At 51.8% G+C, this 13,015-nt stretch overlaps 1 protein-coding gene across 1 annotated transcript in view; it reads right to left on the reverse strand.

Moving 5' to 3' along the window:
• The window catches only part of PRMT8 (protein arginine methyltransferase 8), a 69,880-nt gene that overhangs the window by 26,447 nt on the left and 30,418 nt on the right, over positions 1 to 13,015 (reverse strand). The window contains exons 3-4 of the mRNA XM_065923458.1: positions 5,150 to 5,305; positions 2,506 to 2,569 (exon numbers count right to left, since the gene is read on the reverse strand). Of these exons, the coding sequence (XP_065779530.1) occupies positions 2,506 to 2,569; positions 5,150 to 5,305 (220 nt within the window). The remainder of the gene's footprint in view (positions 1 to 2,505; positions 2,570 to 5,149; positions 5,306 to 13,015) is intronic.

Consider the following 13,015-nt stretch of genomic DNA (forward strand, 5'->3'; position numbering starts at 1 on the left):
TTCTCCAGAGGATCTTCCCAACCCAGGGGTGGAACCCAGGTCTCCTGCATTGCAGGCAGATTCTTTACCAGCTGAGCCACAAGGGAAGCCTAGTAGAATGTAAGGAAGAACCAAATCTAACACCATGTAGATAAGGTGTGATTCTCAGTTTGGATTCAAAGTATCCACAGACCAGAGAGAGGTGAGGAGTTGCTGTTGGGCAGCCACACGTGGGTAGATTACAGATCATGGCTGATGCCAGCTGAGCGCCAAGTGTGGCCTGAGGTCCCCACAGCTGCTAAGGAAGCCAGAGCATCCTCTGCCAGGGTGAGAGGGATGCTGGCACGTGGCCAGAGGAGAAGGGGGCTGAAACCAAAGCCACAGGTGAAGGAACTGGGGGTGTGTCCCTGCCTCTGCGGGATTAGGGCTGCCAGGTGAAGGGGAGCCCCCTTACTCTGTGTGGTCCCAAAGTGTTGACCCAGAGCATTGTGGTCAGGGTGCAGGGAGGCAGACTCCAGGGGAAGGAAGTTCTTCAAGCCCTCGCAGCCCCAAGTGACTGCTGGTGGGACCCTCATCAGGGGAATTGTCCCAGGACTGGATGGCCACAAGCACGGAGGGATGCCATAGGGCAGAGAATTTGAGCATCATCTACAAAACGCTAGGGATGTGTGACCAGAATGAGCAAAGTGCAGAACATAAAGCCGGAAAGATCTACAGTTAATGCTTGCTGTACAGACCGCTCGTGTGTATTCTCTCTAATCCCCCCATAATCCTGTGAGTTGAGTGTGGCGGCGTCTCCTGCGCCAGGAGCTGGGGCTCAGAAGGGGAGCCACCTGATGAAGCCCTTCCTGCTGTCCCTCTGTGCCTCACACTCTGCTCAGGCTTCTGCATCCGTGACCCTCATGCTCCAGGGCAGAAGAAGAGAAAGGAGGAACCGACTATTCCCTTTAGTGTTCTGAAAAGTCAATGGATTAGCACTTGTCTACTAGAACTATGGGTCTCCTGGGCGGGCAAAGAAAGGAAGTGGTGGCTGTCAGCCCTGATGTCCAAGAAGTCACCCTGATCTGAGCACGTGTGTGGGCCACGCGGGTGGCAGGAGCCACGTGAAGGCCGCACGCACGCCTGCAGGTGGCCGTGTGGAGGTGCGCGTCTGCCTGGGAACAAACCCATCCTGGGAGCCGTATGGAGGTGGAGAGGGAGGGAGATTGATTGATTCTGGGTAGCAGGTATTTTATGTCCTGGGTTGTTATTTATGTCTCTACACCTACGCTCCCGAGACCCACACAATTGGCTGTTGCCACGTTTCAGAAGCATTTCCATGGAAGCCAAGCTGTCCTCTTTCTAGTATACATGCCAAGGCAGAGCACGCTTTGCCTTGAAAAGACCCCCCCCAGGCCTGTGTGAAGAGGAGGACAAGCATGGGCCAAGGGGGTGGCCATTCACCTGGGGATAATGGTTTGTCCCTCCCGGGCCTTTGCCTCCATAGCGCAGAATCAAGTGTGAGTCATCGAAATACAGAGCAGGGAATGCTTCCCTCCTGGAGCCACAAGGTGGGCTGAGCAGATGCCACCAGCAAAGGACAGGCCAGATGGGGTCTGAGGCCACGTGATGAGCAGGGGCTCACGCTTGGAGGGGCGTGGTCAGCAGGGGCGGCCTGGTTCCACCCACCCGAGCCTGAGCCCAGAGATCAGGCACCCATGCAGGGGCCTGCCCAGCCACAGGTGGGAGCCCAGCACTGCATGGCAGGCGGGAGAGCAAGAGGTGGTGACCACACACAGGAAACGGACCCAGTGTGTGCATGCAAGCTAAGTCGCTTCAGTCGTGTCCGACTCTTTGCGACTTCATGGACTGTAGCCCACCAGGCTCCTCTGTCCACGGAGATTCTCCAGGCAAGAATACTGAGTGATGGGAGATACAGGAGTTATTCTGGTCAGGGACCCTCGTGAGGGTTAGGGTTAGGGTTAGGGAGCGTGTTCAAGATGAGTCCCAGGGGGAGGGGCCGAGGAGATCACAAATGCCTGGCAAAGGAGTGAGGAGAGGAAGGGAAGGAAACCCAGCTCCTCTTGTGCTCAGACTGTAGCTGTAAGAAGGTCCCGCTCCCAGGGGCAAGCTACTTGCCAAGACAGTCCTTCAGCAGCGGGGCCTGTGGGCGTGAGAAGACAACGTTTCTCCAAATACAGAGCCTGGGGTCTGCTGGGATGTTGCTCAGTGGACATAGGGCTGGAGGCATTGAGGGGGAACGGGAGGAGAAGGGACAGCTGGGGCCAAGCAGAGGGCTTGGAAATGAAGGTTTTAGCCTCAGGCTGGGCTCACAGAGGCTGAGTTGGGACAGATGTGCCCTTGGCAGGCCAGACAGGGACTGGGAAACTCTGAGCCCTGTGGGCAGAGTCCTGCTAACAAGGGCAGCAGCTGGCCTCCACCTTTTCAAGGCCAAGTGGTCTTATAGCAGTCTCTGCCACCCAAACAAGGAAGTACAAACCCCTTGCCCCCTCCCTCCATGGGAAAGCAGGCGGAGGTACTGCTTACTGTTGTCCAAGTGGTTGGCCTTAATGATCTTCTCTGAGTAGTCAGAAATACTGGAGCATTCAATCTGGAGGGGATACAGAGCAAAGGAGCCAGGTGTCAAAAGAATCACAACATGCAATTTAGGGCCAGTAGAACAGACGGAGGTGCTGAGGCCTGGGGGTGCGGTGGCCTGCCCTAGGCCACACAGCTATTTCGTGGCAGATGGAAACCTAACCTGCAGCCCTTCTGAAGCACAGGCCAGTGGCTCTCCCACTAAACTGGCTGCTTTTGCCCCGCGATGGAAGGCCTGGCCTCTGAGTTGGGAGATCTGGTAGGAGCGACCAGGCCTCACTCTCCTGGCATGGCCACTGTCCTGGGGGTGGTCAGGGGAGGAGGTGGGAAGGCAGAGCCCCCAGAGTGACTATGAGCCTCCCTGCTGTCATCCTCCTTCCCCTGGCCCTCCCTGGCTAAACGGGTACCATCCACAAGAAGGACCATCGGAAAAGCGCACGTCAAGGCTTCGGGGCGTCTTTGAGGCCCTTCCCCGCCCCATGGGCAGACCTGTGTTAACTCTCACTCCTTCTGCAATCTCCACCTTTGAAAGAATTGATTCTTCTTAATCTAGAAGTCTTGCCAGGCTCTCCAAATCTCCTAAGCAAAGGGTGAGAGTGTTGGTTGCTCGGTCGCGTCTGATTCTTTGTGACCCAATGGACTGTAGTCCGCCAAGGCTCCTCTGTCCATGGAATTTCCCAGGCAAAGATACTGGAGTGGGTTGCCATTTCCTCCTCCAGGGGATCTTCCCGACCTGGGGATCGAACCCCGGTCTCCTGCATTGCAGGTGGATTCTTTACCATCTGAGTCACTGGGGAAGCCCCTCCTAAGCATAGGGCTAAGATATTTGAGAAATTCGCTGACTTTCAGCTGAGAGTAAGACCTTGTGGGAATAGCAGGAGAACATGCCCCAGTCTGGCAGTAGAAAACCTATCTCCCGGGCTGGAAACACATGGGCAGCTGCCAAGACCAGCAGCTGAAGCCCCCTGACGTAGAAGCAAATGATGGCTGCCCTGCCTTGCTCAGCTCTGCCCTGGGCTTCTGTCTGGCTCTGAAGCTGGGCTGAGACCTCAGAGACCCCCTGAAGGGAGGACAGAGGGAGTCACAGGGGGTGTACATCAGGCCCTGAGGCTCTGTGACACCTTGGAAGGGAATCAGTCCCTTGACCAGAAGCCCCCATCTTGAGGAAGAGGCTTCATAAAGGAAGGAAGGTTGGAAGGTGTGAAGAGGCAGTGCCGTGGAGACAGCAGGACTTGACCGTGGGCAGCCGGGCAGACCCTGCACCCTCACATGGAGCTCAGGCAAGTACATTATGGCTCTCCTGGTCAAGGCTACACCAGAGGGGCCTTGAGACTGCCCTGAGACCCCCTCCAACAAGGACCCAGGTATCTTTCAAGTCAGGCATGTAAAGTGAAAGTGTTGTCGCTCAGTCGTATCTGACTCTTTGCGACCCCATGGACTGTAGACTGCCAGGCTCCTCTGTCCATTGAATTCACCAGGCAAGAATACTGGAGTGGGTTATCATTTCCTTCTCCAGGGGATCTTTCCAACTTGGGGATCGAACCCAGGTGTCCTGAATTGCAGGCAGTTTCTTTACCATCTGAGCTATTAAGGAAGTCATGGAGGGGGATGCTGTTCAGGCAGTGGGGTGGGGGTTCACTGGGATTTGGGGAGCTCTAGTCAACCAGGAGCCTGGCAGGGGGCGGGGTCTTGAGACAACCTGCAGGGTGATCCAGCTAATGAAGCCCCACTGAAAGCTTCCAGCCAGCCTCTGCATTGGGCCGTCCCGTGCACACACTGTGTTTAACTGCAGCGTGCCTTGTATTTTAATTGAGATGAATTCTCGTTTTCCAGCCCTAGACCCACTATGTCAGCCGGCAGCTCAGAGATCTGCTTTCTCAGTTTCTCCCCAGTTCTGGACCCTCCCAGCCCCCTGTCCTGGGGCTGCTCCTAGATGCATTGCGGGAGCTCTCTAATGGGTCCCCCATCACCACCTCTAGCTGGAGAGGCTGCAGGAACCAGAAGAGCAGGATGAAATCTATCAGCTTGCCTTTAAAGAACAGAGGAAGGAGACTGTCTTGTTAGTGCCCAGGGCCCCCTCCCAACTCTACCAATAAAGACTAGGCATTTGACTTGCACCAAGCACTGTGCTAAGCACTTGATTTAGGTATTAAACTCATCCCCTCCTCGTAGTCACCCTGTGGGCAAGGTACTGTAGTTATGCCCACTTTACAGATGGGGAAACCAAGGTACAGAAGAGAAGTGAAGAGTCCGGGTCATACCTATTGTGAGTGGAAGAGCGGAGATTCCAACCAGAGCTCACAGGTGTAGCCACCCTGCCCTGCCTCTCAAGCCCACGTAGGACTAAGGACTCCAAGGTTATGATGACCCCAAAATGGTTTCAGAAAAGTAAAAATTCCTCCAAACACATCAGCAGTTCCAGGGCACGGCCAGGAGCAATGCCCAGGTGACAGGGAGCTAAGGAGCTTGCCTGCCTCCCGAGAGCCACGCCTGACTGCCTCCAGGAGGGTGTGTGTGACCCCAGCAAGGACGGGAACTGGGAAGGGCCAGAAGGACCGGGAAGGGCCAGGGTCCCCGCAGAGGCCATGCTCACCCCAAACACCTTCTTGGCCCCTGCCTTGGCAGCAAACATGGAGAGGATCCCGGTGCCGCTCCCCACGTCCAGGACCACCTTGTCCTTGAACACGTGTTTGTTGTGGTACATGGAGTTCCGGTAAGTGAGCGTCCGCACCTCATCCTTCAGCATCTCCTGTGTGGAAGGAAAGGCAGAGTCGATGTGTTCAGGGCACCTGGCCACACACATATAGGGTCATGCGCCCAGGGCTGTCCTGCCAAATTCTTCAGGGACCTCAGCTCTGTCATGAGGACAAGCCACGGAAGAGGGTGGCTAGGTCAGGGCCCCCCGACTAAGACACACAATGCCCTAAAAGTCTGCCCCAGAAAGTTCGCTTTGTACCATCGAAGGAGAAACTCCCATCCAGACCTGGGAAGGCTCCAATTTCTCAAAAACCAAAATAAAAAAGGAGCAGTATGAGCACAGCGTGAGGGGTTTAAGTTAGACCTGAAGCAGAACTTTCTGTCGTGGTGAGAGAACTGTCATTCTTACTCCTTTCCTGATTACATGCCCTGGACTTCAACTCCACCATCAGACATGGAGACAGTGACCTTACACAACTGCATGAGGTACCAAGAATAGTTCCCAAGGGATAGAGCTTAAGGATGGGTTCTCTGAATAGGTTCTGAGTTTTCTGGAATTGGTTCTCTGATCCGATTAGATTTAAAGGCATTAATGAATCTGTTCCATTGGTGAAGAGGGCACTGGTGAAATGGCAAAAGAGTTACTCAGATTTTAGCCTTAGATATCTGTGATAAAGTTCCTACAAAAGACAGGACTCCAAGTGACCAAGTATTTCCAACCTTATAGGATTTTAGTGGGGTGTATTGGTTGGTTGGTTGGTCGTTGCTAATTGTACTAGAAAGCTTAAAGGAAGAAAATGATGAGCTGAGGGACTTAAATTCCCAGCTCATTTAGCACCTGAAAACTTCTATGACTTCTAGGAGGAAAAAAAAAGGAAGAAAAGAATAAAAGTGGGGTGTGAAACCCTTATTTTCTTGCAAGGTCAAGATTTCTGAAAAGCAAAGCCAAAGTCTAATCTTGTCTGAATGACAACACAGATTGAATCCCTTATCCTTGCAGGGTCTCTTTGTTAAAGTTGAGTGGTTAACTGGAAAAGAACAGAGTCCTGAGAACTGGAATGGGAACATACGGGCAGATTCGGGTGAAGCTGGGACCTCAAGTTTCTAAATTACAGTCTTGTCTGCCAGCAGAAACACCTTCTACCCCTGCCCAAGAAAGCTCGTTTTCCTTTTCCTGAAGAGCCTCACCCGTATGTGCTATGCTAAATCACCTCATTTGTATAGGACTCTTTGCAACCCCATGGACTGTAGCCCACCAGTCTCCGCTGTCCATGGAATTCTCCAGGCAAGAATACTGGAGTGGGTTGCCATTTCTTCCTCCAGGGGATCTTCCCGACTTGGGGATCGAACTCGTGTTTCTTACAGTCTCCTGCATTGGCAGGTAGGTTCTTTTTATCCCTAGCGCCACTGGGATAGGGTTGGTGAGGGTGGTCCTGAGTATTTGTATTACTTTGCAAGCAACTGTACCAGTATGGGGCTTCTCAGGTGGCGTTAGTGACAAAGAACCACCCAGCCTCTGCCAGTACAGGAGACGCAAGAGACGTGGGTTTGAGCCTTGGGTCAGAAAGATCCCCTGGAGGAGGGCATGGCAACCCAGTCCAGTATTCTTGCCTGGAGAATCCCGTGGACAAAAGAGCCTGGCAAGCTATAGTCCATGGGGTTATAAAGAGTCAGACACAACTTAGTGACTAAACAACAACAAAATAGCAAGACACAGACAGTGACCCAGGAGGAGGTGTGATACACACCAAAATAACTACATGATACTTCTAACTTATACAGATTGAAATCTGGGGAATAGCTGGTGGGGGGGGGGGGGGAGCTGTATAGCAAGAGTGAGAGAACAATTTGAAGGGAACATAAAGTTGGATTGAGCTGAGTCTATTGACATGGGTCCACTGAGCAAAGATTGTGGATTCACTGTTTTACCTCCAGGGGCTTGGAGCGCATCTAATAGTTGTGGTTGAGTGAAGCCAACATGGTCAAAGTTAGCTGACACTAAATGAATTGGAAATGCCAGCACATCTCTGATAAGCAGGAAAAAAAGGTATCCAAAAAGAGTCAGGGAGAATGGAAAGGTAAAATGCATCTGTCATGTGAGACCCACACACCAATGCCAGAGAACAGACCCACCGCTATGAGGCAGAAGTTTACGAGGGAAGTCCAGCATCCTTGACCAGTTCTGTGTGCCCTTCTCTCTAGGTGAGAAATTACACTGGGAACTGAGATCCAAGTTACCATGGGATCAACATCCAGCTGGGATCCTGGGGTAGCAGGGGCCAACTTGTAGCATGTAATCGCCAAAGATGAGGAGGGTGTGGTCACTGGGAAGGACAGGAGAACCAGAGCAGTATTTGGAAGAGTTTGGCTCACCAAACCCTAGGGGGTGACCAGTTAATTAAAATACCTCTAGAAAATAAGTCGTGAGACGCATACTAAATTCTTACTTGTTCTGATTCAGCAAAAAAGTTATAGGTCTAGTGAATGGAAGTCTGGCTTGAATCACCGAAACAGGGTCATCTCCCCTTAATCGATTCCCAGACTTAAGCCAGTTTACAGACTCAGGACCCCTCGGATAAAAGTGAGGCCATGTTATAGGAGAAGAAAACTTGTCATGCTGCCAAAGATGTGTACTATTCATCTTTCTCCAAGTCTTCCTCCTAGAAAACCTGCAGGCATTTAGTAGTGTATCTTCATTGGAGAAAGGAAAATAAACAGATTTTTGAGGATTATTGGACACCAGCTCTGAACTATTGGATCACTAGTTTCAAGAGATCCATGAGACCATGGGACTAATTCCAGGAAACCCACATCTACATTCAATTTGTCCATTTGGCCTGTGCAGAAGAGAGGTGGAACTTCGAGAGTGACCATGGATCCTCATAGTCAGGTGAGGACTATGATTGCAGGGGCTGTCTCAGATGTGGTTTCACTGTTTGAGCAAATCAATCCAGAAGGTTACTGGCCTTTTTAAAAATCAATTTTAGACATTTATCCATCCATATTTCTTCAAACATTTGTTTTTCTGTCCCGTTCTTTCTCTTCTCCTCTTGAACTCCAATTACTCACATGTTTTACCACTTAATTCTGTCTTAACAGTTCATCAAGGCTCTGTTTCACTTGTCAATTTTTTTCTCTACATTCTTCAGTTTCAATGATGTCTTTCTTTCCTGTCCTCATAATCATACATATTTTCTTCTGTATATTCTATTTGTTATTAATTCCATCCAGCAAATATTTGCTTTAGATACTGTGTTTTTCAGTTGGAAGATTTCAGTTTCACCTATTACATCCATTACTTCTCCCTAGAAATTTTTAAAAATCATTTTTATTATACTGATAGCTATTTACAAATCTTTATCTTATCAGCCCAACACCTGGGCTGCCTGTAGATCTGTTTCTATTGACTGATTTTTCTCTTGACTGTGAACCAAATTCTCTTGTTTTCTTCTCAGGTCTTGCTACTTATCTTTTATGCCACGGATGGTATCTAAGGAACAATAGTAGCTGAAGTTAGTTGTTTCTCTAAGTGGGAATGGCCTTTCTTTCTAGGCAGCTAGAATGGTGAGTTGGCCGGCTCAGTCCAATCAAGGGTTGAGCAGGTTAGGAGTTGAGTAGGATTCGTTCAGATGGGGGAATTTAATTCACCTATCAGGGCCTTGGAATTCAACTACAAGAGCTAAAAGTATTTGTGCTTGCTTTTCAGTCTACACACTACTTCCTGTGTTGCCCCAAGGCTCGTCTCTTTGGTTATCTTAGAAGCTGAATAAGGTGATGGCTTGGTTAGACTGAATTCATATCTCAGTCTAAATATTTTGAAAGTGAGTTCGTGCCTTTCCTTCCAGAAGCTCTCTGGGACCAAACACTGCAAGATCCCTTGACATTAAAAAAACAAACAAACACAGGGTCTCAAAACTGAGAGCCTACAAGACTGAAAGATGGCATCCTCAGAACCAGGCAGGGGCACAGTGTGCAATCCGTGCTCTATAAGGAAGGGGCCGGGACACCTGCACACAAACCGTAGCTCCAGTGAGCTCTCCGGCAGGCCCAGAGTATCGTTTATCCTTCTGGGTCTTAGTCTCATTTGAAAAATGGGATAATGAGAGCAGCTATTTCATAGGGTCGTTGTCATGGCCAAATAAGGGAAGGAAGTGTTACAAAAGTGCTTAGCTCTGGGTTTTTGTGAAAACGAGGACCCTTTCCATCTCTGGGAGGAGATTGTTGAGGGTGAGTAGGGAATGGAGGCAAAAAGATGACAAAGATTCAGAAGTCTCCCAATTACATGCATAGTTCCAACTCCTCACTGCCTTTCCCAGTGGAATTAGATCAGCCCAGGGTCTCTGCAGACCCTGCTGTTGCTAAAAGGGATCTCCCCAGGGTCCCCTTCAATTCATCAACTTTTGTCATTTCTTTGGCTCCCTTTTCCCTTCCTTAAGGCTTCAGACCACAGGAGTTCAGTCTAAAGGCACTAGTTGTGGGGGAAGAGAAATTGTGGCATAGCAAGGCTATCTCCCTGGCTCCCCAGCCCTCCCTGCACACCCTTGCTTTCATCCCTACTGAAAGAGAACAGCCCAGAGACATCTGCAGACACTCAGACAGGAGCGGGCCACTCTGCAGTGGCAACAGCTCCCACCCCCAGCTGGGGGTGACTTTGTCTCCTGCCCACTGAACACATGGCGGCACATTGACTAATGGCTGGGAAACGCGGCCCCGAGGAATCTATCTCAAAAAGAACCTGCAGCCAGACTGTCAAAAGAAGAGAGCTGGCTGGGAGCGGGTGGGGCACCCAGGGCTGGGGGAGGCTGGGAACACCATTCTGCAGGTCTTGATTCTTCTGGCAGCTGATGCAGGATCTCACAGGTCGTGGGGCTGGGTCGTGGGGCCAGGCCCCTCCCCTCTGCACACGAGGACATCTGTTGCTTCCACTCCTTTCCTCTCACAGAGGCCGTGGGACAGGATTCACGGTCCTCCTCTCCCTGTCCCCTGCCTTCCCAAGGCCAAACATGGAGTCAGCTCTGGGGGAACCATAGGATGCAAGACCAGAAGTGTTCAGAATCACTTCCCACTGTGCCTCCCAACCTCCAGCGGTGCCCCCACCACCACACTGGGCACTTGTTTGTATTTTCCGACTAATCAAACCCAAGCCTGCCCACACCGTGTTTCCTAAACACTTGCTGGTCACTATGAATCAGCGAGCTGGTGGCACCGCTGCCGGCCCACGTGAGGGTCTTGTTGACAACCGGAGAAGCCCGCTGAGTGGCCGGCTCGGTTCCGGGTGGGCTGTGAGATGTGGGTCTTGTCCAGACTGAGGAGGTAAAGGCATCTCCACGAGCCATCTGGCATGGAGAGGGGATCTCTGGTGTCTGATAACAGAGAAATGAACAGGTGCTCTCTGCAAAGGATCACAGGAGGAGGCCATCCACCCGTCCCGACCTCCTTTCACAGAGGACAGTCACGGAGACGAAAGGGCTGGAGGGGAGCTTACAGGTAAAGGGAGACCAGTTAGCCCCCACCACTGTTAAAGACCCCTGCGTTTCCCCAGGGGCCAGGATCTAGGGATGTCCCCCCAGGGGACATCAGACGCTCCAGATGCCCGGCCATGGAGGGAGCAACAGTGCCCGGGTGAGTAGATGCGTCGCTAGTTCAACAAACCTGTACGAATCAGACAGTGTGCTGAGTACCTGGGTCGGAGGCTGGGAACCCTGTCCTGAAGGAATCATAGAGGCGTAACAGCTCAGAGAGAGCATCCTGCCCACGTGTGTTGTGGTGGGCGGAGGGGTCAAAGGGAGCGGGGCAGACGGGAGGGGCTCACCACAGTCGGTCCCCTAACAGGGGGACCGGGGTGGGGCTTGGGGGACTCCTAGAACTATTGCCCCGGTGATTCAGGCGGTAAAGAATCTGCCTTCAATGCAGAAGACCTGGGTTCAATCCTTGGGTTGGAAAGATCCCCTGGAGAAGGAAATGGCAACCCACTCCAGTATTCTTGCCTGGAGAATCCCAAGGACAGAGGAACCCGGCGGGCTGCAGTCCATGGGGTCACCAAGAGTCTGACATGACTGAAGACTGGCACAGAACTGCTGTCTCTTCCTAGGAACTTGCTCTGAGACAGGTGCCCAGAGTCCCAGGCCGCTCCTTTAATTAGAGGCAGGGTCCTGAGGAGGGAAGCTCTTGAGAGCACCCTTCCTGCCTCCCTAGGACAGGGCTCCATCTACCATCCCCATCCAGATAGAAAAGAAAGAAGAAAACGTTAGTCGCCCAGTCGTGTCTGACTCTTTGGGACCTCATGGACTGTAGCACACCAGGGTCCTCTGTCCATGGGATTCTCCAGGCAAGAACACTGGAGCGGGTTGCCATTCCCTTCTCCAGGGGAACTTCCTGACCCAGGGATCGAACCCAGGTCTCCGCACAGCAGGCAGATTCTTCACCGTCTGAGCCACCAGAGAATGCTAGCTTCCCAACCCCAATGGGAACCGCCGAATGCTGCAGGCTCGGCTGCCCAGGGCTCCCTCGGCTGGGACCCTGGAGCTAAACACACGGTCCAGCCCCTTCCCTGCAGGCCACATGCTCTGATGTGGAGAGCCATCTTCGGGGGGTCAGACCCCTCCACCCTCTACCTCCTTGGGAAACTGCGAAGGGACCAGCAGGAACAAAGGCAAAGTTAGAAAGAGAGAAAGAAAGTCCCATTTAAAACGCTGTACGGTCCCGGGGCCACAAACGTGAAGGTTTCATTTCTAGCTCCGCCAAGTATCAGCTTGAGCACCAACAAACCAGCAAAGATGAATGGAGGTTGATAAGAATCTTAGGTCGTATAGCCTCATCTGTGAAATGGGGACAAATAATAATACCAACCTTGTTGTCTTTTTTGGCCTGAGGAACCAATGAGTCAGTAACATAAAACACAGGGAGCAACACCCAGTGTGGATGGAGTAGGCACTCAGGAAAAGAAAAAGCTGCCTATGACTTATTAAACATGCTTTTGGCAATGCAGCACCACTGTTTGGATACAGGAAGGGTTTACAGAAGCATCTAATTGAAAGGGGAGCTCTGTGACTCCTTTTGAAAAAGCATTTGCATAGCAAGCGAGCCTTTGTTCCTTTTTCAAAACGTTTTCGTACTGTAGGGGGATCATAGAAACACTTCCCTCATAGAGTGCTTGGGGCTTCGACGCAACGAAACAGATAGCTTGCTGAGAAGAGTGGCCAGCCCTGAGTACGCGCTTGGCTCATCTCATGTCCGTTGTTTATCTGGGGTGAGGAGGTGCTGGAGGTGGTGGGGGAGGGAGGTAAGAAATACTGCCTGTGCCCCCACTGCAGCCAGGAAGCGCTCGTTAGAAGGCTCTGTTCTGTTCCGCAGCTAACATCAATCTCCCCTGCTATGGAAGAAGACAGCATTTAGACATAAGAACTTCCTGAGAATCAATCAGGGTGTCAGACAGGCCCAGGTTCCCAATGAAGCCTGCTGACCCTGCCTAGAGATGCTCACTAGTCCAGAGTGAACTTGCGGACCCATGTCTGCCTGAAGACAGGACATCAAGATGCCAGAAGAACCCCCAGCTACAAAGCACCTGGTAGTAAGGACCAGGGATGTCTGGTCTTCTTGGACCTCCAGACTCAGGCTCAGGAAAAGGCGAGGATGCTGGACCATAAAACAAGGACCCCAGAAGAATCTCTTCCTCTCCGATTGAGAAACACCCAGTCACGTGCTTTCCCGTGCTCACCGGCTCCAGGCCTGGCCCTGATCTCTTACATGGGGAGCCCCCAGG

The sequence above is a fragment of the Muntiacus reevesi genome, chromosome 1 (genome assembly GCF_963930625.1).
Source record: "Muntiacus reevesi chromosome 1, mMunRee1.1, whole genome shotgun sequence".
Classification (NCBI taxonomy): Eukaryota; Metazoa; Chordata; class Mammalia; order Artiodactyla; family Cervidae; genus Muntiacus; species Muntiacus reevesi.